General features: G+C 47.2%; 1 protein-coding gene across 4 annotated transcripts in view; it reads left to right on the top strand.

Moving 5' to 3' along the window:
- The window catches only part of CDK5RAP2 (CDK5 regulatory subunit associated protein 2), a 171,719-nt gene that overhangs the window by 23,377 nt on the left and 124,188 nt on the right, over positions 1-24,154 (top strand). For all 4 annotated transcript variants that reach the window (XM_019648259.1, XM_019648261.1, XM_019648260.1 and 1 more), the window contains exons 4-10: positions 641-751; positions 4,255-4,331; positions 10,857-10,980; positions 14,507-14,661; positions 19,447-19,594; positions 20,758-20,811; positions 21,673-21,792. In XM_019648259.1, the coding sequence (XP_019503804.1) occupies positions 641-751; positions 4,255-4,331; positions 10,857-10,980; positions 14,507-14,661; positions 19,447-19,594; positions 20,758-20,811; positions 21,673-21,792 (789 nt within the window). The remainder of the gene's footprint in view (positions 1-640; positions 752-4,254; positions 4,332-10,856; positions 10,981-14,506; positions 14,662-19,446; positions 19,595-20,757; positions 20,812-21,672; positions 21,793-24,154) is intronic.

Here is a 24,154-nt window from a genome sequence, read left to right as displayed (position 1 = left end):
CTGGCCCAAGTTGGCACCATCATTGTGCTCTTCCCGGGCGAGGCAGATCAGTCGCCGGCTTCTGGACGGCCGCTCACGGCATCTGCTGGCCGCTCACGCTGGCTGCTGGCTACACACGGTAGCCCATGGCAACCCACTGCAGCAGGGGCTGCAGCCTACGCCATCGCCCACGACTCACGGCAGCCCAGCTCCAGGTTGAGCTGTTGTTCAGCATCTTAGCTGTAGAGGGCAGTGTCACTGTCCCTCATATGTGGGATCCGAACCGGGGCCCTCTGGCGTCCCAAGCCAGTTCTTAACCAATGTGCCACTCGGCCGGCCCACTTCTGTATTTATTAACTGGATTTGTTTTAATGAAGAGATTCCCCTTTCTTTTCTTTTTCTTTCTTTCTTTACTTATTTACTTATTATCAGTGCAGAGTCATGAATTTTTTCTTCACTTAGTCATTCATTCTGATGCTTAGATTGTTGTAAATTTGGTTTGAGGGAACTACTTAATTCTGGGTTGGTAATGGTAGCAAAGGTAAGCCTTCTCTAGTATTTAACATTTCAATCCATTTGTAGCCTTGGATGCTGTAGGTATTAATGCAGGTAACATCCCTTAGTCCTTACTTTTGATGACCCATCTGTGCTTATTTTCCAGCAAATCACTGAGCTGAAGAAAGAAAACTTTAACTTAAAGCTTCGCATCTATTTCCTTGAGGAGAGAATGCAACAGGAGTTTGATGGCCCCACTGAGCACATCTGTAAAACGGTGAGTGTCCCACTTCTTGCTGCCATCCCCGGTATCTTTTTCTCATAGTCGTTCCAAGCAGAAATTTGATTAATATTTGTTCTCAAAATTAGCATGAATAGATGGAGCTGCTTTCATTTAATTTGAATTGATTATGAGGAGCCTAAAGATAATAGGATGACCTTAATATTAAGCAAAGAGATACAAGATTAATTTTAAGGGAGACTTTCTCTCTTCTTAAAATCAGAATTCTGATTTACTACATCTCGATTGCCTCTTTCTAATTATTTATAATTTAGACAAAGACAGTGAAATGGTGGAATGTCTTTGAAATTGAATCTCATTGGTACCAGCAACCTTGTGTGTCACCGTAGGCAAGTCACTTCAGCTCTCTGGGCGTGCTTACAGAGTTAAGTGATAATCCCTCTGTCATAGGGTTGTTTGTGTGGATTCAAATGAGATGACAGATGCAAAGCCCCAGCACACATCCAGGGCTGGGCAATCATCATCGTTGTCTCATTGAGGCTTCCACTGGCCGCCCAGAGTCAGGACTGTCAGTCTTCCTGCTGTACGGCTCTTCTGTGTGCCCTGTGTGTCTGCTCATAACTGTCAGAAGAAAAGTCTGTTCCTAGCTGAAGCCTTGACCTGGAAGTCTGTCTGCCTCAGAACAAACCCTGGTTCTGAAAGTTGAAAAAAGAACTTGGCTTTCTTGAAAAGACATGCATACAAACAAGATTTCAGTGCCCATGTTTTGGCTTTCTCCAGTAGATTAGCCCTTGGCCTGGGAATTATTCCATTTTTTTCTCTTCTTGAAGTTGGCACGAGTGGAAACTTTTGAAGGAGGAACAAGAACTCTGCTTGAGTTTCAGCAGATGAACTCAAATGGAGTTGTTTTGAAGAGGGATTGTACTGTACTTTTCAAGCGTTGAAAAGCAACCTTGTCCCTCAAGACACAATTTTTTTCTTCATGGGAGGGGGGAGGCAGTCTGTGGAAAGACAATGAGGATATCCCCTTTCCTGGAAGGAAGTGGTGATGCTATCAAATTGTTAAAGAAAAACCAATAGCCTGAAACATTTTACATGTACGCATGGTTATCATCTGTGTCAGAACTTCTAGGGTGATCGGAAGCCAAAGCGTATTAAACACTTTCTGTGTGTCAGGCACTGTCCTGTGCGTTTGTACATCATCACATTACTCGTATTTTAATTCTCAAGACAGCCCTTTGCAGTGGAGATTATCCTCATTTTACAGGAGAAGAAACCGAAGCTCAGGGAAGAGCAGTAACTTGTTTGGTATCATAGCTACTGTGTGAGGTGGCATTTGAACCCAGGGCTGCCCGCCTCATTGTACTACGCTGTTTCAGCACTTCTTTTCCATTATCTGATTGCATGAGGTCATGCAATGTGCAAGTTTTGTTGCATTTTTATTTCAATTTAATTTTTTGGATAGGTGTACATGGTTCAAAATTCAAAGAGCGTGAAAGATACACCCTGAAAAGACTTCCTTCCACCCATGTCTTCTAGTCCCCTGAGTCTTACCAATATTACTAGGCAGAGAAATTTTATGTAAATACAAGCAAGAATGTGTGTGTATGTATATGTGTATAAGCCCCTTTTTTACATAAATGCAAGCATGTTCTGTCCCTTGCATTTTTCCTTAATAGTATCTTGGATATCTTCCATTAATAGTGGTTTAAGGGCTCCTTTATTCTTTTTTATAGTGATAATTCTACTTTAGGCTAATAAGGTGTCTTGATTTTTGATTTGGAATGATGGTCACCATGTATATAAGTTTATAACTTTAGGGACTGGGCTTGGGAAGAATAGTCCAGTGGACACGTTAGCTGTCCGTTCTTTCCTGTTTGCTAAGCTGGAGTGCCAGTTGGTTCATCAGAAAGCAAAGCACTTAGAATCTATGATGTCAGCTCTCACATAGTTCTCTGCCTTTCTGAGAGCTGGAAAGGAATCCTCTATTTGAAGGGTGTTTCTGCAGTTTCACAGAACCACAGCTGAACACGTTGTGCATTGTAACTCAGCATCCTTTATGCAGAGATCCGTTACTTCTAGAAAAAGTTCTGCCACGTAGATGACTTCTTTAGTTCCAGTTGCTTGACATTGAAGAAAATAACACATTCTGAGCCCTGTCTCTAGACTCTTCTCATTTGTGAGTTCATTTAGTCCCCAGATCCCCCATGTCAGGTGGGCTTGGTGTATTTCACTTGCCGCTTGGGCACATTAAAGGAAAAACCTAGCTTTCTCATCTCCGGACTTGTGCTTCTGCGGACAGTTACAAGTTCACATGTCCAGTCTTCTATTCGATGTTGGCATGAAGGCAGGGCCTGTGTCTGCCTTGTTTACCAGGGTACTCAGTTCTCGTCCTGTCACAGGCGATTGGTAAATGTCTGTGAAGTGAAAGGATGAATAAAGGAGCATCTGCTGACTTACTGTGGCTTCCTCCTGGTAAAGATTGGAGGCAGAATTTGAACCCATGTCCTTTTGGCCCCAAGCCCATGACCTTTCCATTTTGGCCGACTTCTCAGCCTGGGGTACTCGGTCCCCAAGGGCTGCTTGGCTAAAAGGAGGGAGGCATGTCCTTCAAGATTGTCAATTTTACTGGAAATGTTATTTTTATTTAAAATGATGCACATGTATTACGGAATAGAATGTAAAATTGGCATGAATTATTAAAAGAAAACAAGAGCAAGATTTCAAGGACATCTTGGGTTTATAGCAATTCTCTACAAAGCAGGCACCCAGACCCCTGTTTGTACTATAAAAATTCATCCAACATTCTGTCTGGGATCCATTTGTGGGCTGGTCTGAGAAGCCCACCCTTTCTCCGCTGTCTTACGTAGCGATCTGTTTGCCCAAGGATTTGTCTTTGGATTCTCACAGGAGGTATAAGGCTAAGGCCATGTGTGACTCTTCGTTTCAGTCAGTGAAGAGGAAGATGGGTGGAGAACATTGTGGTGTCCCTTACAGAGCTGCCCTGTGTGGTTGTGGCCCTTTCGTGAGTTCCCCGAAATCTTATATTGAAATGAGACGAGGCTTCCCACTTATTCATCCACATGTTTAATTTTCTTTAAAGCTGTAACACGTTTCAACTACTACAGCCAGCACATGCATGATGGTAAACACCCAGAAGTAATTGCTTTGGAACGGTAAAAGCAAACTGCAGAATTGCTTGCAAATTTGCTTGGGGGCGGGCGAACAATTTTTAAATCAGCCTCAGTCCCTTGTATGACATTTATGTCTCGGTGTTTGAATGCTCTGGCTGTTAGAAGCTTGGTAAATTTACATAATTGTTCCAAGTCTTGAGAAATCTGGGGCTTTCTTTGGAGACCACCAGTGTTTAATAATTCCCTTTTCCCTGTGCCCTGAGGCTAATGAGGTTTCGAAAAAGAACGTCCACCTGCTACAAGCATCGCGGAGTTAGGCCACGCCGAAAGCGGTTTCCGCATGATAGACATTCGTGTGTCCTGTATTTTACACTGTGTCTTTTCTTCCCTAATCTTGTCTGGAAGAACATCGAGCTCAAGGTGGAAGTGGAAAGTCTGAAGCGGGAGCTCCAAGAGAGAGAGCGGCTCCTCATCAAAGCCTCGTGAGTACCTGCCACCTTCTCACAAGCTCGTGGGTCACCCAGGGCTTCTGACGGCTCAGTGGGTCAGTAGCATAGAACCTTGGGCTTTCTAAGCCAGTTGTTCCCCAGCTGGGCTCTGAGGACCCCAACGGGGTTTTGTTTTTATTTCATTTATGTTTCAACACACTTTTAAAGTGTCACATACTTATAGGAAAATGAACAGATCTTATACATACGGTGGGATGAATTTTCATTTAGCAAACGTACCTGCGGGGTCACTGCCCAGCTCAGAAACCAGAGCCTCACCAGCCCCCAAGAAGCCCCCTCTTTGCTCCCAGGCCCTACCCTTCTCCCACAAAGATGACCACTGTGCTGATTAGCAGTATCACCGTTGCTTAGTTCTGCCTGTTTTTGAACTTTCTAGAAATGGAATCACCTACTGCGCAGGCACCCTTTTGTGTCTGGCCCCTTTCCTCAGCAATACATTTGTGACATCCATCCCGATGATCCCATTAGCTTCAACGATCCCATTAGCTTCATTCATTGCTGTAAAAGCACTAGGGGTGAAAGGGGCCCTGAAGAACCCCTGGGTAAGGCAGAGGATGGGGGTGGGGGGCTTCAGCCAGAGCAGTTCGTTTTTCTATTTTGCTTAGAGAACATTTGAAAACTATTATTTTAATTAATTATTTAATTTAAATGTTTAGCAAACAACAAGCATAGTTCAGATAACCTAGTTTGTGATTTGGTTGGTTATTCATTCATTCATTTATTTAACAACATGTATCATGTGTATCATGTAATTATTGTGTCGCACATTGAGGATTTACAAAGAGACATTCCCTTACCCCAGGAGCTCCACAGAGACTGGTGAGTTCTAGCCTATAAACGAAGTGTAATGGAGGTGCAGTGATAGAGAGTGTTTGTGGGTACAGTGGTGACTCGCTTGGTGAGTCTGGATTGAGACTTCCCGGGGTGGACCCACCAAGGGCCTGCCTGAAGGCTCACGTGGAAATGCTTCATCTGTCGGGGCAGTAGAGCCCCTGCTGCACATGGGACCAGCACGAGGAGCCTTTGGCTTCGGGTGCAGCTGCCGTGCTCTGGGCCGCAGGGCCAGCAGCTGTTGGCTTTGAGTAGACCAGAGGTCCCCAAGCCCAGGCTTGACCTTCCACATGGGCTATTTTCTGAATGAGTGACTGAATGAATGAATAAACCAAATGAACACGTTTTTGTTGTAGTTTTTTGTTTTTTTTGGAAGCACATCATCCATCAATCTCTAGGCAGGAAGTCAAGTCTCCTTTCCCAGGCCTGAAAGTCAGTACTAAGCACCCTGCCTGCTGCAGGTTTGGCTAGGACTTGTTTTCAGTCAAGAATGTACATGTGGAAACCCAGACTCCTCAGTACCAGCACACAGGGGCGCGTGCTCATGTTTGTATGCACAGACTCCCCAAACAGCCAAACTGGTGTTCAAGGCCCTGTTGGGTCCGACCTGATTTCTCAGTTTATTCAGAAAATATTTATTAAGCCGCTGCTCCTTGCTGCCGTAGACTAAGTTCCTGGGGATGCAGTGTCATCCACACACACTCATGGGGCTTACATCCTGTGCGGGTGATGGTGATAAAACACTTGCAGTAATAAATATATCAATACAAACTGGGAGAAGAGCTGTGAGAAAAATAAAGGGAGCTGTGAGAGTTTATAGCAGTGGGAGTAGATCCATAAATACAGATTTAGAGTGGGGAAGGTAGCCCCGAGGAGGGAGCGTTTCCGATGAGATCTGAGGGGTAAGTGAGACTTCACCAGGTGGAAGGTGTTCAAGGGAAGGGAATGTGCAGGTCTGAGGAAGTCGGAGAAGTCAGGGCGCGTGGCCTTGTCCTGCAGAATCTTGAGGCCTCATTAGAAATTTTGGTCTTAATCCTGAGATCAAAGAGAAAGCAGTCATGGGTTTTGAGCAACTGACACAATCAGAGTTTTGTTTTCGAAAAGGTCACTCTGGATGCTGAGTGGAAAACGCCTTGTAGGGGAAGCCTGAGTGGAAACGACGAGACCAGTTAGGAGGTTAGTCCAGTAGTTTAGGTGAGAGGTTAGTGACGGAAGTGGGTGGGCGGATTGGAAAGACATTTAGGAAGCAAAGTTAACAGAACTTGGTAATGGATGGAAGGGGACATGTCAAGGATGACGCCTCGGCTGGGGGTTAAGATCAGGAGCTCGGCTTAGGAATGTTCACAGTGACTCAGCTGCTCCAGCTTTCTCTCCAACGTTTTATCCTGAAGTCCAGCTCACAGATACTGAAAATGTTCTTGTTCCTGCTGTTCTCATTTGGTCCTGACAGAACGCTCCCAGCCCGAATGCCTCTCCTCTCGTCTACTCTACAGAAAGACTCGTGCTGAATCACATGGCTGCCTTAGCCCACATCAGCCTCCAGCAGCTTCCCTGGCCTATAATGGCAATCCCGTGTGTGTGTAGCACTTTTCAGTTGATAGTACACGTTCACGTCTATTTGCATTCCATCATCATCTGAGAGTCAAATCATCATTTTAGAGAGGAGAGAATTTAGTCCCAGAGTGGGGAAGGGCCGTGACTAAAACCATTCAGCCAGAAAGATCAGAGCTGGGATTAGAACTCAAGTCTGTGACTTCAGGCCAGCACTAGGTTTCATATTCTTTTTATTAATAACTTCATGTGTGTTTCTTATTTCTGCAAACTACTGTACATTTTCTAACCAACAGCCTCTTCTCCTTTACTGGAGTTCAGGGCCAGTGGCCAGGCAGGGACCCTGGGCTGGCTCTACCAGCAGTCGGTCTGTGGCCTCTGAGCCTGGCTTCTCATCTCCTCCGACTTCATGGGCCGTGTGTGGATTCCCTGCTGCCATAGGCTATGCACACTGTCTGCCCCGTATCCGCTAAATGTGCCTTTCCCTCCAGCTGCCCAGCACCTAGCAGTGTGTGTGTGAATACTTGTTGATGGAAAAATAGCTTTTTTTTTTTTTTTAAGATTTTTTTTTTATTGGGTAATTGGGGGGATGGGAACAGTGCTGGGGAATTGGGGGAAGGGGAACAGACAAGTTGCTGTCGTTTTTTGTTCTTCAATCTAGTTGTGGAGGACGCTGCTTCACTGGCCCAAGTTGGCACCATCATTGCGCTCTTCCCGGGCGAGGCAGATCAGTTGCCGGCTTCTGGATGGCCGCTCACTGCGGCTGCTGGCCGCTCACGCTGGCTGCTGGCTACATACGGTAGCCCATGGCAACCCACCAGCTGTCGCCGGTGACTCACAGCAGCCCAGCTCCAGGTTGAGCTGTTGTTCAGCATCTTAGCTGTGGAGGGCAGTGTCACTGGCCCTCATGTGGGATCTGAACGGGGGCCCTCTGGTGTCCCAAGCCAGCTCTTAACCATCGCGCCACTCGGCCGGCCCGAATAATAGCTTTTTATGAATGCCCTCAACTCCCTTTTTGAGTTTTATGGTTGTTGTTTTTTTTTGGGGTTGGGGGGGGCGGTAGGCGGGAGATACAGGAAAAGCCCCTGCTTTCTCCCGAAGAACTATAATTAGAATGGAAAGAATCAAGAGGAAATGTTGACGGTTAAAAAGAGGAGCGAGGGTGGTGGTTATAGAGGGTTCTTTTCTGTGTTGGGTGGAAAACTGGATTAGGTCAGTTTTTTTCAACCTTTCCTCTCTTTTGGTCTTGCTGTCTGTCCGGTCTGTTGGCCTAAATTCGCTGGGGAAAGAATGGGTAGAGGGAGGGAACTGACATTTATTGGGATCCTTCTTTGCCCCAAACCCTGTGCCTGGCACGTGACATGCTTTATTGCATTTGATTTTCTAGCAGTTATGTGGGGCAGCCAGTGCGCCCATTTGAGGGAAGAGAAAACTGAGGCTCAGAGGAGTGGGGAACTTGCCCAAGTTGGTAACAGAGCTGGGGCTGGTCTGGCTCTGCAGCCCACTCTGCCTTGCTGTGCGGTGAACATATATGGTCACAGGCTTTCCATTGTTCTGTTTATCAGTTACCATAAGGGGACATTAAAAACAAAAGCAGACATATTGTCGGGAGTAAATTTTATCTTTGTAGCTTTAAAACACAAACAAAAACAATAATTCTATTAGTAGGGGAAAATTGCACCATACTGCTGAGTATAAATTTTATTGCTACAGTAACTGTAGAATACAAAGATGATAAATGAAAAGTTGGAGCATTTATTATTGGGCATATATTTTATTGGTATAACTAAAATGCAAACAAACTGAATATACCAGTCCTTGTTAAAAACGGTAGTTGGCCTCTTGACAAAGTATGTGATGCCGACTGTAAAACATGAAGGTTCGATCTGGGCTGACCGGAGGGAGATGGTGTGTTTGCACTGACGGGGTGGTGTGGCGGGGTGAGAGCGAGCCATTTTCTATAGGAGGCTCTGTAAAGCCCTGTAAACCAGGGGTGGTTAGAGGAAATTCAGGACTGGAAAAGTCTTGTATCTAAGGCTCAGGAAGGAAACGCCCCTAGTCCAGGATTTTTGCAGCCACATATGATACCTCTTGAGGAGTGACAGGAATGATGGCAAATCGCTGTGAATTCCAGACAGCTCTGATCAAGAAACGAGCTGGGGGCGTGAGGGCTCAGGACATTGCACAGCATTCATCAGGAACCAGCAGTGGTGGCCTCAGCTCTGGCCAGCAGATGATCTCTCCTCAGCTCAGGCGCCAGCACAGGGTGGAATTAGTGCCTTAGAGCATCTCAGCAGGGGGCCAGTGCTGTGGTGGCCTCAGGGACAACAGGCTCTCATGTGGCACTCAGACCAGAGAGAAAGCGCACCGTGCTACAGCCAGCACATGTGTTCATGTTAGCACATCTATTCTACGAGGTCATCATCTTGTTTTTCAAAAGTGGAAGCTGAGGTGTAAGAGGTAATTTACCCAGAGTCACCCTGAGGACACAATAGAGTAAAAACCTGGAAGCAGATCTGTGCAGCTTCAGAGCCCATGTTTTTTCTTTCCAGTTGTTCACATTGAATTCCATTAAAATGATATCACAACACTGGGGCCTTCTGAAGGCTTATTGGTGAAAGAAAGCAAGATGTGAATAAAGTCTTTATTTGCAGGCAGCTCATGTCTGAGACTTGGACAGCGAGTGTGGCTCTCTTGTCTTTCCATTGTTCTCAGTCAGAAACTCGCATGGCCCGTACATGTGCATGTCTGGTCACGTGGCTCTTGGTTGGAAAAGCCTGAGATGCCCCTAAAGTAGGGCATGGGCGGCCAGTGGTGAATGGGTTTGTTCTGTTGCAGTTCTTCTGAGAAGCCAGCTTTAGGTGGAGCCATTTCCTTTATATTATTCTGCCTTCTGGAAACCCGCAATCATTTTAGAGATCGGATGCGAGCTGCTCTGAGCACGTGGCTCGCAAATTCATCTCCAACACTGTTTCTCTCCTGGGGAGAGCCAAAATGAAAGGCGGCCGCGCTCGTGGTCCTGTGTCGGATTTTGATGTCCCATCCTCCCCACTGCTTGTCAGGCGGAGAGAATAGCCCATGGTGCCATGCGCTGGGAACTGCGTTTTATGTTAGAGCAACACCAGTGTGCGCTGCTTGCACGCTCTCGCCTCACGCCCTGAGTGGTAGCTGGTGCTCACACAGATGGCTGTGCTGTACTGACAGTGCCTTCCCCTCCAGCTGGCAGAAGATGAAGCATACAAAGCCTTAATCCCTCAGATTTATTTTTGTTGCATACTGTTCCTTTGCACACTGGTCTGTCAAACCAGCTCTCTACTTTTCCTACCCCTGGGGAACAGGTGGACTTGGTTGGAAGCTTCCTGCTGGGACATTTGATAATAGCTGTCAAAAAGTCTTAAAAGAGTGCTTAACACTTTGACCCAGTAATTCCCTTTCTAAGGATTGACCCTAAGGAAACCACTGGCTAGTATACATACAAGGATGCTTTCATCATAACGTTGCTTATAATAATAATAACACTAATATTTATTGAATACTTTGTACTGTTCTCAGAGCCTTTTATGAGTAAGTATTATTGGACAAATGTGTAAAATCAGGAACAATCTTTTAAAAACAGGATTGATTTAATATATTACAGTATATTTCATGTAGTGAAGTAATATGTAGCCTTTAAAATTGTGGTATAGATTTACATTTATTGATACAAAAGGATGTTTACAGTGTGTTAAAGAATAAAATCAGGTCACAGATGTGTACTGTATGGTTCTATTTTTGTAGAAAATGTCTGAAAGGCTATATACTAAAATCTTAACTTCGCTATCCCGAGTGATGAGAGTATAGATGATTCTTTTTTCTTTCTTTGCTTTAAAATAATATATATGTTTCTGACACATAATTGACATATAACATTGTGTAAGTTAAGGTGTACAACGTATTGATTCGATACATTCGTATATTGTATGATCAGTGGTTTTGAACTGCAGATGTTAATTAAAATAAAAAAGAAGCTGGCCCGTGGGAGATGTGACTAACAAAAATTCCTTGTCTCTTGGGGGGACTGAAATCCCCATCTGCTTGCCGCCCTCATGCATCTTACGCCCTTGCCTGTGTTTGCAGCAAAGCAGTGGAGAGCCTTGCCGAAGGGCGCAGCTCTGAAGTCCGGCGCGTGAAAGAGGATGCTCAGAGGAAGGTGCAGCAGGTCGAGGATCTCCTGACCAAACGAGTGTTTCTCTTACAAGAGGCAAGTCTGGAAGCGCCGAGGAGACTGTTCCTTACAGTGGGTTAATAACGGAGCGGGCAGGCTTTCGTTCCTCTTTTCGTAAATTGTCAGGGTTTCAGCAGAAACAAGAGCCAGCCTTATTGAACGTCTCTTGGATTCCAGCCCCATTCTAAGCACTTTTCATGTAGAGTTCGTACCCTGATACCTGTAAATTGGCCATTATTGTCTCCTTCTTGTAGGTGACGACACTGAGGTATGGAGAGAAATACTAACTAGTCCAAGTTTTTTTTTTTTTTAATTTATTAAATTTATTATTGGGGTGACATTGGTTAGTAAAATTATATAGGTTTCCAGTGTACAATTCTGTAATACATCATCTATATATCACATTGTGTGCTCACCACCCACAGTCAGTTCTCCTTCCATCACCATATATTTGACCCCTTTTACCTTCATCTACCACCCCCTCACCCTCTTACCCTCTGGGAACCACTAAACTGTTGTCTGTGCCTATGAGTTTTTGTTTGTTTGTCTTGTTCGTTTGTTGCTTTCAGTTTTATGTCCCACTTATGAGTGAAGTCATATGGTTCTCGATTTTTTCTGTCTGGCTTATTTTGCTTAACCCTGTATTGAAACTTAAGATTCCTGATTTTAAGCCCGTGTTCTTATTACAACACCACTCTTCTTATTTAGTTTAGCCCCTTTATTTTACAGAAGAGGAAAGTGAAGTCCAGAGAGGGGCAGTGACTCCCCCAGCATTAGCTAAGCTCGGAACCAGATTTCCTGATCTGAAGGCCACCGTGTGTCCGTGCAGCCCCTGTGTGTCCGTGCAGCCCCTGTGTGTCTGTGCAGCGCCTGTGTGCCATGCAGCCCCTGCGTGTGCCGTGCAGTGCCTGTGTGCCGTGCAGTGCCTGTGTGTATCCGTGCAGCGCCTGTGTGCCATGCAGCCCCTGTGTGTGCCGTGTAGCGCCTGTGTGCCATGCAGCGCCTGCGTGTGTCTGTGCAGCGCCTGTACAGGTGCCGTGCAGTGCCTGTGTGCCGTGCAGCGCCTGTGTGCCATGCAGCCCCTGCGTGTGCCGTGCAGCCCCTGTGTGTCCGTGAAGCCCGTGTGTGTCTGTGCAGCACCTGTGTGTCCGTGCAGCCCCTGTGTGACCATGCAGCCCATGTGCTGTGCAGCCCCTGTGTGTCGTGCAGCCCCTGTGTGTGTCTGTGCAGCGCCTGTGTGCCATGCAGCCCCTGCGTGTGCCGTGCAGCGCCTGTGTGTGCCATTCAGTGCCTGTGTGCCATGCAGTCCCTGCGTGTGCCGTGTAGCGCCTGTGTGCCATGCAGCGCCTGCGTGTGTCCATGCAGCGCCTGTGTGCCATGTAGCTCCTGTGTGCCGTGCAGCGCCTGTGAGCCGTGCAGCGCCTGTGTGTGTCCATGCAGCACCTGTGTGCCGTGCAGCGCCTGTGTGCCATGCAGCCCCTGCGTGTGCCATGCAGCCCCTGTGTGTCCGTGCAGCCCCTGCCCAGTGCAGTGCCACCAGTGTCAGGTGCCTCTCCTTGGGAGGCGCTGTGTGTAGCTCCTCCTCCTGCACATTCTCGGTAAGGTGCTTCCTGCGACTGATGGGAGTCAGGATGTCTCTCTGTTAGGAAATCCTATCTTTCAGTTTTTAAAACTTGTTAAAAAGTTTTCCTCCATTTAAAGCTAGTATTATGTAAACCAATTACTTAGTTCTGGTCTTTCAAGTCTGTTGTTTCATCTGACTTTCTCTACCTGAAACCCTGGTTCTTAGCAGGTATAAGAAGAAATAGCACCAAAAACCACTTCTGGATGCAAAAGGATACATTTGTACTGTTTTGCAGCTTATACTCATGATGTTCACGTTAGCCTTGTATCAGCCTCATGGGGGTGTGTGGATACTTGGTCCACAGTAAAGATGAGCAGATAGGCTCAGAGAGGGTGACAGATTTAGTCATGGTCATAAGTGGTAGCGCTGGAACTAAGAGAAGGGTCTTCTGAGCCCATGCTCTGAATTTTAGTTAAGATGATTGTGAGACTTTTAAGAGACTTAACCTATTGGTTCGTTCATCTTATTTTTCTCAGTAAGCGCTTTCCAATGTTTTGGGGTGCCAGCCTCACTGACAGTACTGGGTTGAATCCAGGTTCTGTCACTTAATTAGCTTTGTCGTCTTGGGTAAAGCATTTGCCTTCCCGGAGCCTCTGCTTCTTCACCTGTAAAATGAAGCTAGTGGCCCCTACTCTGCAGTAGTAAATACAATAACAGCAGCGGTACTTACAGTTTATCAGGGCTTACCATGTGAGGTGCCTTCTCAGTTTTTTTACATGCAGTGACTTAGTTAATCCCTTCAGCAAACCTAGGAGGTAAATACTTTTATCATCCTTCAAAAAGAAAAACAGGATGACACTGGCCCAGAGTGACCAAGCCAGCCACTGGCTCAAGGTGGCCCAGGCAGTGGCTGCCGTTTGGTCTGGCTGCAGAGCCTGCATTCTAAACAGCTCTAGCCTGCCTGTCAGCATGTAACTTTCTAGGGTTGAGTGAGGATCAAAGATAGTATAAGTGAGCTCCTTGCAAAACCTGGCATTGAGTAGGCACTCAGTAAGTGGTGTTCGCTGTCTCAGGATGTTGGATAATGATTTTTCCCACCTCTCTTGAGATTGACAGGCAAGCTTCTTGGGGAGATGGTGGTGGGAGAGGCACTGGAGGGGAAGGAGGGAGGAAACCAACGTTTTTCGAGCTTCCTGTGACGCAGCAGGCATTTGACAGAGTCTCACAACTCTGATGCGATGGTGGGTATCCCTGTGTTATAGACTGGGAAGCTGGGGCTCAGAAAGGTTAAGTGACTACCCAAGGTCACACAGCAAATACTTGAGAGAGCTGGGTCCTGAACCCAGTTCATTTTGACTTTTATCTTTGTGATGTAATCAGAGGCAGTTGGCGTGAGTAGTCGGAGGTTCCTGTTTATTCTCAGGTCGATGTCAGGAGCACTGGAGCCTTTCTACCCAACACAGGCACTGCCTGTGTGATTTAGATAATGTCCGTGGTGGATTCTGGGAGCTCTCAGAAAGAACAGAGTTTTCACCACCTCAATCACTTTGGAGATGTAAAATATGTACTCCAGAATTGTGTAGTCATTATCTAAAAAAAAAAAAAAAGAAAAGAAAAAAACAGTGAGGGGGCGGTGGGGTGTGGGATAAATTTGTATGGAGATTATGGTGACTCTTCGGAATTTATGTGTGTTTAGGTATTGAGAGGCACATTTTTCCTTGTTCTCATTGAGCTGTAAATATTGATCTGATTTTTCAAAACCAAAGCAGTTCTTATAGAGTCCTTTCCATTGGAAATGCCTATTACTCTTCAGATACAAGAGAGAAAGATGGCTGGCAAATGTATTTATTACCGATTCTCCCCATGTATAGTGCAATTCAGGGAGGGGAAATGTGCCAGAGAAAAAGTCATAAATATTTATATTTTAATCCAATTTCCTTTCAAAATGTTCCCAATTGTATTGAAAAATTGCATCAAATGCATTTAATTTAACTCTAGGATGTGAAAGCCGCCCAAGCAGAACTGGAAAAGGCCTTTGCAGGGGCAGAGAACGAGAAGGCTCTCCGGCTGAGCTTGGAAAAGCAGCTTTCAGAGATGAGGAAGATGTACAAGGGGGACTCGGACGCGGCTCGGACCCTGGAGGACAGAGACAGGTCTGGCGCTTGTCCCTGTGATGCCCTGGCTGTCTTTTATCTGCCAGCATGGGCCAGGGATTGTTCCCTTCCTTCTCTTCTCCCCCTCCCTTTTCTACTTGGTCCCCACAGTGAGAAACGAGGGTTAAAATCAGGGTGAAGGAAAAGGAATGGGACAGTGACCTGAGGCTAGTGATCGGTGGACAGAAACTCATGCTCCTGCTCAGGCACTAAATTGGGCATTCTGATTTGGCTATAAGTTTCCTGGGAGCTGAAGGAAAAAGAGAAAAACCATCCTGGTGGACATAAATTCAGCTTGCTCACAAGATGAAACAAGCTGATGACTCAGGGGAAGCCCAGTTTTCCTTGACATTGTCAGAGAGAAATTTCTCTCGTGGGTCTTCCCAGTGGGAACAGTAAGTGACTACATCCCCGCAGTAAATACTAGTGCGTTTGGTGTGGCCTGTTTTCCATCGTATCTTATATTGCAGGCTGAGGGCGCAGATTAGTATAGTGCAAGGGGCCAAAACAGTATAGACCAAGCGCAGAGCTCTTGCGTTGTCCAGGAATAGAATGTGTGCCATTTGGTCCGGAGCAATGGGTGGACCATGTATGGACTCTCGGCAGCCTTTAAGTTCATTGCCTAGCTTTTTGGAAGCCGTCAAGGGCAGGAACAGGGTGATAACGGCTGGACGGGATGAGTTCTGGGTTGACAACATATATTGATGTAACTTAGGCTACACCAGGGGTTGGTAAACTTTTGAGACGGAAGAGCCGCCAGGGATCAGCAAACTGTGGCTTGCAAGCCTCTGAAGTAAAATTGAAAATGAAAATAAAACTGTCATAGTTTCATTTATAAAATTTTTAAAGGACATTATTCACATAATGGTGATTATGTAAAAATATAGTTATGGCTCTTGAATAATTTTTAAATTGTTGAGAGTGACAGGATTGGCTTTTCCAGGGGTCGGCAAACTTTTGAGATGGAACGTACCCCAAGAGCCGCATGTGGCTCGTGAGCCGCGGTTTGCCGACCCCTGGTCTAGAGGGATTAGAAAAAGCTTCCTAGAGGAAGTCCTAGGATAAGGAGGAAGAATGGCTGTTCCAGGCTTTGGGAACCTTATGTGTGAACGTCCAGAGGCAAAAGGATGCACTATGTGATCAAGGAACTGACAGAAAGCCCGGCAGAGTATCGTTTTCTGGAAGGGAGGTGGGAGAGATGAGAGGGGAGCTGAGATGGTCTTGTGAGCCTTGTTGAAGGGTCTGGGTTTTGTTTTCAGGGAATGTGAGAAACCACCGAAGAGCTGGGGGCGAGGGAGGGGAATGACAGGGTCAGATTGGAATTGAGAGAGATCCCTGTGGCTGCCCCCTGGAGGGTGGACTGGCCCTGGGGCTGGGAGGGGATGCTGAAACCCAGAGGAGAGGAGGGTGACCAGGACTGAGGTGACCGAACTAGGATAAGGGAGAGATTGAGAAGGTAGAATCGGCATGTTGGTGGGAAGGGCTTGGTGGCTGATTGGATTTGGGGCCGAGGGGAAAGGCTGTGGAGACACCCCCTCACCCGGGTATTGAGCCTGAGCAGCTATGGGATGGTAGTGCCGTGTGCTGTGTTTGGGGACAAAAAGGGAGAACGGGATGCTTTTGGGTGGAGGGGGTGGGAAGATGAGCTTTTAGTTGAGACATGTTGGGTTGAGGGATTGTGGGCATCCAAGAGGGAGAGCCCAGGAGGTCCTGGGGTGTACGGATGAAGGCCTGAATTAAAGGAGACACCCAGCTACTGAGCGGGACTTGGGTTGGGAGCCATATTGCAGAGGTGAGCTCTGTCTTTCTTACATGGAGCTCCCAGTGTGGAAAGGGGACAGATGTAAAAACTGTCTTCATTGGTACTGGGTTCTGTGCTGTGACAGAAGCAAGGGAGTGAGTGGCTCTGCATGGGCATGGGGCAGGGAAGGCTTACCATCACAGGAGCAGTGCTGGGAGCTGGGTGAGGAGGCCTTGCCACACTGAGGGAGCAGCACGTATAAAGGTGTGCAGCCTGGCACGTTTCAAGGTAATCGGAGGAAAGCGGCCCCTGTCAGCATCCTGTCAGTGGTCCCTGGCTGCCGAAGCTTGGCTTCTCATCTGTTTGCAAGAGGGAATTTGGGAAGGGTTAATGCTTGTTGAGTGCTTACCGAGGTCTAGGCAGTGGGGTTCTCCATGGATGGTTAATGCTTGTTGAGTGCTTACCGAGGTCTAGGCAGTGGGGTTCTCCATGGATGTGGGTGGTCAGGCCAGGCTTTGCTTAAAGGCCATGTCTTCTGGGGGCTTCCTGTAGGTTGGGCTGGATAAGCGCAGAAACCTGACTTGTCAGTACTGTGATGTGTCTATCTCGGGTAGGTGCCCCAGCCTCACTCCCAGAGACCAACCAGTGTAGCAGCCAGGTGCCAGCCCTGGATTCCTGCTCGCCTGGGGCGTGGCCCTCTGTGGGGGAACTCTCCTGGGACTAGGCTTAGCGTGTCCCCTCTCTGAAGGCAGGCCTGCCCAGGAAGCTAACTCCAGGTCAGAAGGTGAGTTGCTAAGCACGGAATTGGAGTTGGGGTCCTTGGCCGGAATTGGAGTTGGGGTCCTTGGCCGGAATTGGAGTCGGGGTCCTTGGCCGGAATTGGAGTCGGGGTCCTTGGCCGTGCCCTGGTGAGGTGAATCCAGGTCTGCCACGCAGATGGACTGGCCTCTGGGCAGGGCCCTCACCGGCCCTCATGTCCTTCTGGGCTCCCAGCACCCTCCTCAAAGGTACGTGCTGTAGCCACTCCGTTTCCTGCAGTCGGACCTGAAAGCTAGTCTGTATCTTTAGGGCAGTTGACATTGAGGATCCCTGCAGGTCCATATGGCCAAAAGATATATTTTATTTGGCTCACACAGTGTTTTTAAAAGTTTGAACTAGTTACTAATACGTTTTTTTTAAAAAATATGATTTCATGTAAAAGTCTGGATTTCCAGCTTCTCTTGGAAACCTGGAAGGTGTGGCAGGACTGGGCCATGGTCTTGTTGGATTGCGGCTGCCCCCTCAGGGGGGCCTGAGGTTCCAGCTCGGCCTAGTCCCCACAGGCCTGCCCCACTCAGTTCCATCCTTCTCTAGAACTTTCTTTAACGAAAAAATCAGTTGTGTTGAGGTGTAAGTTACATACAATACAACACATCCATTTAAAGTGTACAGTGTGGTGACTTTTTACCTCTCCAGTCGACTACGTGATTTCAGAGTTGACTCCTAAAGGGCACTTTTACTTGTCTTTTCAGGTTTTGGGGGGCACTGTACTGGTGTTGCCTGCATCCTCCTGTATGTCCAATTCTTAGTCCCTTGGGCTGTTGTAGCAAAATACCACAGACTGGGTTGCTTATACACAATAGAAATGTATTTCTTACAGTTCTAGATGCTGGAAGTCTGAGATCAGGGTGACCGTGTGGTCAGGTGAGGCCCCTCCTGAGGCCCCCGTTCTCACTGTAGCCCCACCTGGCAGAAGGCGCAAGGGCTCTTGCTGCAGCTTCATTTATAAGCGTTCCACCCTTGTGACCTCATCTCCTTCTAAAGACCCCCACTTCCTGATGCCATCCCTTTTGGGAGGTTAGGATTTCAACGTATGAATTTTGGGAAGGACACAAATATTCAGGCCATGGCTCTAGGGCACTGCCAGGTGCGTTAACTGCTAAAAGCTCACTCCTCGGGAGCCAGGGAAGCTCGCTCAGACCGCCACGCCTTTTAAGGCTTAGCTAGCAGCACCCTTCTTAGAGTACTTTGACAAAATGCTAATTATTGGATGTTTAAAAAATAATAATTATCGCAACTGTCAATTTGTTGAGTTCTGCCATATGCCTGGAGCTGTGTAGGGCTGTTTTCAATAGCTTATCTCCATTCCACATAAACAGGCTCTCCCCATTTTATAGCTGAGGAAATGCAGGCTCAGGGAGCCTAAATGACTTGGCCGTTGTCAGGGAACAGCTGATGGGTAATTTGGTGGTCCTGAGAAGGATGTGCTCACCTCTACCTGAGGGGGGCTTTGAGGTTGTCAGTTTGCACAGCTTCCTGGAGGACAGTAATGCCTAACAAATCTGGCAGGATGGTGGGTGTTTATCAGGTGGAGGTGGGGGTCGAGTTGTGAAGGGCGTTCCAGGCACGTGGACTAGTGTAAACTAAGGTCTAGATGCACAGAGCAGCCTGGCTTTGGGAGAGAGCTGGACTTGCGGCTCTGAATGGCGATGGAGCGGGTGATGGCTTCCCGTGAGACGTGAAGATGGCGCTGTCAGCAGGGCCTCTGAGCCCCGGGCCCTGAAAGCTCGGGCCTTGAATGTCTTGCCAAGGATCTTGGCCTTTATCTTGAAAGTCAGTATATTTTAAACTTTGCCCTGGGAAGCCTTGGAGAGATGTTCTCTGTTTTTTCACACTTACCGGAATAGTTCTGCTTTATTGGTCATGTTGGTTTAGCCTTCAGTGCCACATTTCTTTTGGAGAGGGGATTCTTGGCCAGAAGAATTGGTAACCCACGGATGTTGGTGGTGGGGGCTGTTGAACTTCTGAGCAGGGCTGTGACTCAGTCAGACCATCGTCTGGCAGCTCAGAGGTTGATCGACCAGGGCCAGGCTGGAGGTGAGGGGACAGGCAATGTCACACGAGTTCTGTCCCTTCCTCTCTGACCTACGAAATGCGACTCGCTTTATGCTCAGTCATTGGACAGGTCTACTTTGAAGGTGTCGAGCCCCATCCCCTGCCTCCTCTTGCTCCACCGAGCTAAGGGAATAGCTTAGAATTAATATTTAAATTTTGTTCTCTTTTAGACTGATGGAGGAGGTGTGCAAAGAAACTGTAATTCTGTGCCTTAAAGGACAGAAATCTCAGGTGGTGTCTGTTGATGAGAATGTGTCATCTGGAGAGCTCCAAGGACTTTCTGCTGCTGTGAGGGAAGAAAAGGAGAGAGAAACTGAGGTGAGGTGACAGGACACAAAGGGGGGACTTTAATTAGCAGACCAGACTCTTGGATGGGAAGCAGAAAGCACGTTCAGTCCCCATGGTTCACAAACAGTCTGCTTCTAAACATTAGCTCCCTGTCAGCTGAGGAGTTAGTAGAAACCTCCTTTGTCAGGGGTCCTGGCATGTTTTTTCCCCTTCAGCCTTGTGTTTTGATAGAGTTGGTTAAACAAACAGTGCAAACCTGCTTGCCTCTGTTTTACTGTGTGTTAGTTTGTTCTTGCCCGGGGACTTTATTTTCATCCCTGGAATGTTCTTAGGGTGACACTGTGGTACTTACCCATTTTACCTTTTGTGGTTAGAGGCAGGCTTAAGGCCAACTTGGGTCTGAAACTTCAGAGGCAGTGGGGGCCAGGAAACTAACCTGTACTGGGCCTGCCAGCACACAAAGGGGTTCAGCTTGCCACCTCATTTCACCTTGGCTGCCTTACGAAGTAGAGGTCATGGTTCTTCATCGAGTTTAGAAACAGGCTCAGCGTAGAGGAGTTGTTATATTTTTTCAGTCTCCAAGAGGTGGGTTATTAGTACCCAGTCCAAACCCCGCCTCCCCTGCCCCCTACGCCGCCCCCACCCCCCTTTCCCACATAGGCAGTCTCCCTGCAAGCTATTTTGAAGGGGGGGGGGCAGGACCTGGAAGTGCAGGTAGGCCTAGTCCAGACCCTCCCATTCTTGTTGGACTGCGGGTGGCTGCTGCGTGTGGCTTGTTCACATGAGGGGACAAATAAGGCTTGATTTCTTTATGGAGCGGGGTCTCCTTTGTCCCTAACACAGCAGTAAATTCTTCAGCCTCACCAGTTAGTTTTTGGCTGTAATCAGCCTTTGTCTCCTGCTTTTCTCTTCTGTCTCCTTCCTAGGCCCTGATTTTTAGGCCTTTTTCACGGTCCCGTAGCTTCCTGGTTTACTCTCTGTGGGGCTGCGGACCAGCCAATGTGGGCGGCTCGTCTTTACATTTTTCTTCACTCGGGTGGGACTTTGGGTGACTCCGAGAGGAGTGGACACTTGTTTTCATGTATACCACAGCACTGGGGGACAGTAAGTAAATAAGGTGCTCATTCTAATAGTTCTGGGGAAGCTATTGGATTGTGGGTCCCTTCCGGGCACCAATTAATGCCTTTTCTTAGGCTGCACAAACGGAGCGCCAGGAAGAGAAGAATCGCTTTGAAGAGAGGATCCAGGTATGCTGATACAGGTTTTAAAAATGTACTGAAGATTTATCCTTGCCTCTTCCTTTATTCCGAGTGCAATAGATAATTCTGTGTGACAATAGCTGTCAGTCATTGAATGCATCTGTCTTGCCAGTCAAGCTTTCGGCATGGTAGAGAGGGCTTCTCAGTCTTTGCAATAACTGTAAGGTAGGCATTCCCATTTTGCAGGTGTGGCATTTGAGGCTCAGAGAGGTGAGGTCCCTTACCCAAGGTCACGTAGCCCGGAAGAGGCATAGCACGGATTCCGCCTTGCCAGCCTGATTCCAGAGCCACTTCTCCATGGCCCCTTAGTCACAGCAGCCGGCTTTTGTACCGTGCCTGCCAGCTTCGAAAGTGCTTTCATGTCCACTGTCTCATTTGATCCTCACGGCAGCGTGCGAGGGAGGCAGCGGAGATTATCTTTAGAAATGAACTCAGACTATAAATGTATATGTTCAGTCTCCATCAAATCAAATTCTCTGCTAGCTTTTGTAGCATTAGGGAATGAAATTAATGATCTGTTATTTCCCCCAAATAACCTGGTGCGGTTTCAAAGACTCTGATGTGACTGTATTCAAATTCCAGAACGCGTTGGAGTCCTTCCCATAGGAATAGCTGTCATCGTCTTAACTGATCTGATCCCCTTCCTTTCACACAGCCCCGTTGCCGCGAGCGGTAACACAGTAACTCGGAGCTGATGCCACGATGTTCAGCTCCACTTGGAAACATTAATCACAGGTTGACAGGAGTAAGATAGAATAACTGCATTTCAGTGTGCTCTTAAAGATATATTTACAGTGCATTTTGGTCGGAACACATCAACTTAGAGAATCTTTTTCTAATCTAATTTAGGCACTTCAGGAGGACCTGAGAGAGAAGGAAAGAGAAATTGCTACGGAAAAGAAAAACAGTTTAAAGAGGGATAAAGCCATTCAGGGTCTAACCATGGCATTAAAGTCAAAGGAAAAAGAGGTATGTCTGACAGACCTCAAGTGAGATATTTCTTTATTAGCTTCTGTGACTGGCCTGTCCTACCCTGAAGTTTCAGCTTTAGCTACAAAGTTGACGAGAGAGCTGAGATGACTAAAGGAAGTGGGGCGGGGTCCTCTAGGCAACGAGAAGCTCATTGGGAGTGTCTAATCCAGCACTGTCCAATATGTGAGGTACGTATGCAATTTTACATTTTCTAGTAGGCACATTAGACAAAGTAAAAAGAAGCAATGAAGCTGACTTTGATAATGTAGATATGCCAAATTGAACATTCTTTAAAATCTGACGTCCAGATATGCGTACAGCACATAAATCTCAAGTCAAACTAACCACATTTAAGTGCCCAGTGGCCACAGGTGGCTAGTGGCTTCCATATTGGACAGTGCAGGTCTATTCTTTAGAAAGATAACATAAAATTGGGATAAAGGAGGTCAGGGGTGGTGGGGGGCAAGGCCATGACTGTGAACCAGTTAGATAGCTACCTGGGTTGTTGGGATCCAAGGTGGTGGCTGATGGCTCCATGCTGTTTTCTTGTCATTGGTATAGCAATCTGTTGTGTCTTAGTAACTGTGATAGACACAGAAACAGAAGAAAACCCCGCTCTGCTCGCAAACCTAGTGGGGAACACAGGGTGAAGGTGTTGTGATTGAGGGAGGTGGATGTGGAGCGAAGGGGACCTAACCTAGATTAGGGTGTGTGTGTGGGGGGAGGGTACTTCAAGGAGAAGGTGTCTGAGCCGAATTTTAAAGGACGAGTAGGAGTTGGTTGGCAAGGGAGGCCATTTTGTACAGAGGGGAGAACGTGGGTCAAGGTATTAAGTTGGGGAAGAGCCCAGTATGTTTTTGTGGAACCAAAAGCAGTTTGCGGTTGTCAGAACATTAAGGGCAGAGCTTCAGTGAGGAGAGAGAAAAGCTGGAGAGGTTGTCAGGCGCCAGCCCGTGGTGGAGGGACTGACCGTGACCGTGTTTCGCTGCTTAGGTGGCACGCCACTGAAGTCTCTTAAGCAGGAGGGGTGTGACCACAGTGCATTGTGCAGAGTTCTCTGCCTGCATCCAGAGAGTGGACTGTAGGAAGGAGACAATGGAGCCGGGGGGCCAGTAGCCGAGGTGAGAAAGGCTGAATTAGAACAGTGGTCATAGCAAGAAGGAATGGAGAGGTGGGCTTATTCAAGAACTAAAATTCACAATAGTTAAATAATTAAAAATTAGTCAATTTGGGGAAATTTGATGATTAGATGTAGAACTTGAGAGAAGGAGCAGTCAAGGATGACTTCTGGCCGGCATGACTCGGGATGTGGTCATGCCATCAACGTAGACGCATAGAAATGGCATGCGATGGGACATGGGAGGTGATGGAGGTGGCGAGTCTTTTAGAAAGTTTTGACTTGGAGGAGTCTGGACCATCCAGGAGGCAGGTAGATCTCCACGTCTAAAGCCGCAGGTCTGAAGGCGTGGATCTCGGATGTGAGTTAAAATTCTGAGAGTTGATCCACTTATCCAAGGAGAATGGAGAGTGGGAAAGAGGGAGGCTGGCGATTGGACCACAGGGGACGTCAGAATCCAGGGACAGGAAGAGGCATGCACAAAAGAGATGGAAGGAGAGGTGCGGAAGCATGAAACTAACCAGGAAACTGGCGTTGAAGGAGCTCAAGGAAGGCAAGAGTTTGAGCCAGCAGCAGCGTCAGTTGCAGCAGAGAGCTGCTTATAACAATAGTAGCGACAGTTTGTATCATGTGTTGGAGTTCATGGCCCCGCTGAGGCTGGAGACCTTCTGTATGCAGTGGCACTGGCGGGTAGAGCAGCTCTGGGTGCCCACAGAGTCCACGGTGTGACCACGGTGGTCGATGGCTGTCCCTGGGGTAACGGAGAAGGTCACTAGAAGATGAGGAATTCTGGGCATAGCCAGGCTGTTGGGTGGGTCATCCAAGCGGATACTACTACTACTACTACTACTACTACTACTACTAATGATAATCATAATCATAATAATCATAATAATCATAATAATAATAGTAGTAGTCATCGCAGTACGAGCCAGGCATTGTTTTAGCACCACTGCACGCCACTTCATTGAACCCCCCAATGCTGCAGTTGGGTGAGTGGTGGTACCCTCATTTTATTTTTATTTATTTTATTTTATTATTAGTTTCAGGTGTACAGAACAATGCAATAGTTATCTTTTTCACCCCTCACAAAGTAACAACCCCCCTCTCTCCATCCACTGCCCTCCCACCCCCAATATCATGCTTATCTATTACAATTCCATTGACTCCATTCCCACTCTCTACTCCATATCCCGTGACTATATGTATATATAATTATAGTTGACATACAATATTATTCAA

This window comes from Hipposideros armiger, unplaced genomic scaffold, assembly GCF_001890085.2.
Source record: "Hipposideros armiger isolate ML-2016 unplaced genomic scaffold, ASM189008v1 scaffold_123, whole genome shotgun sequence".
Taxonomy (NCBI): domain Eukaryota; kingdom Metazoa; phylum Chordata; class Mammalia; order Chiroptera; family Hipposideridae; genus Hipposideros; species Hipposideros armiger.
This window is presented reverse-complemented; position numbering and strand designations above follow the sequence as displayed.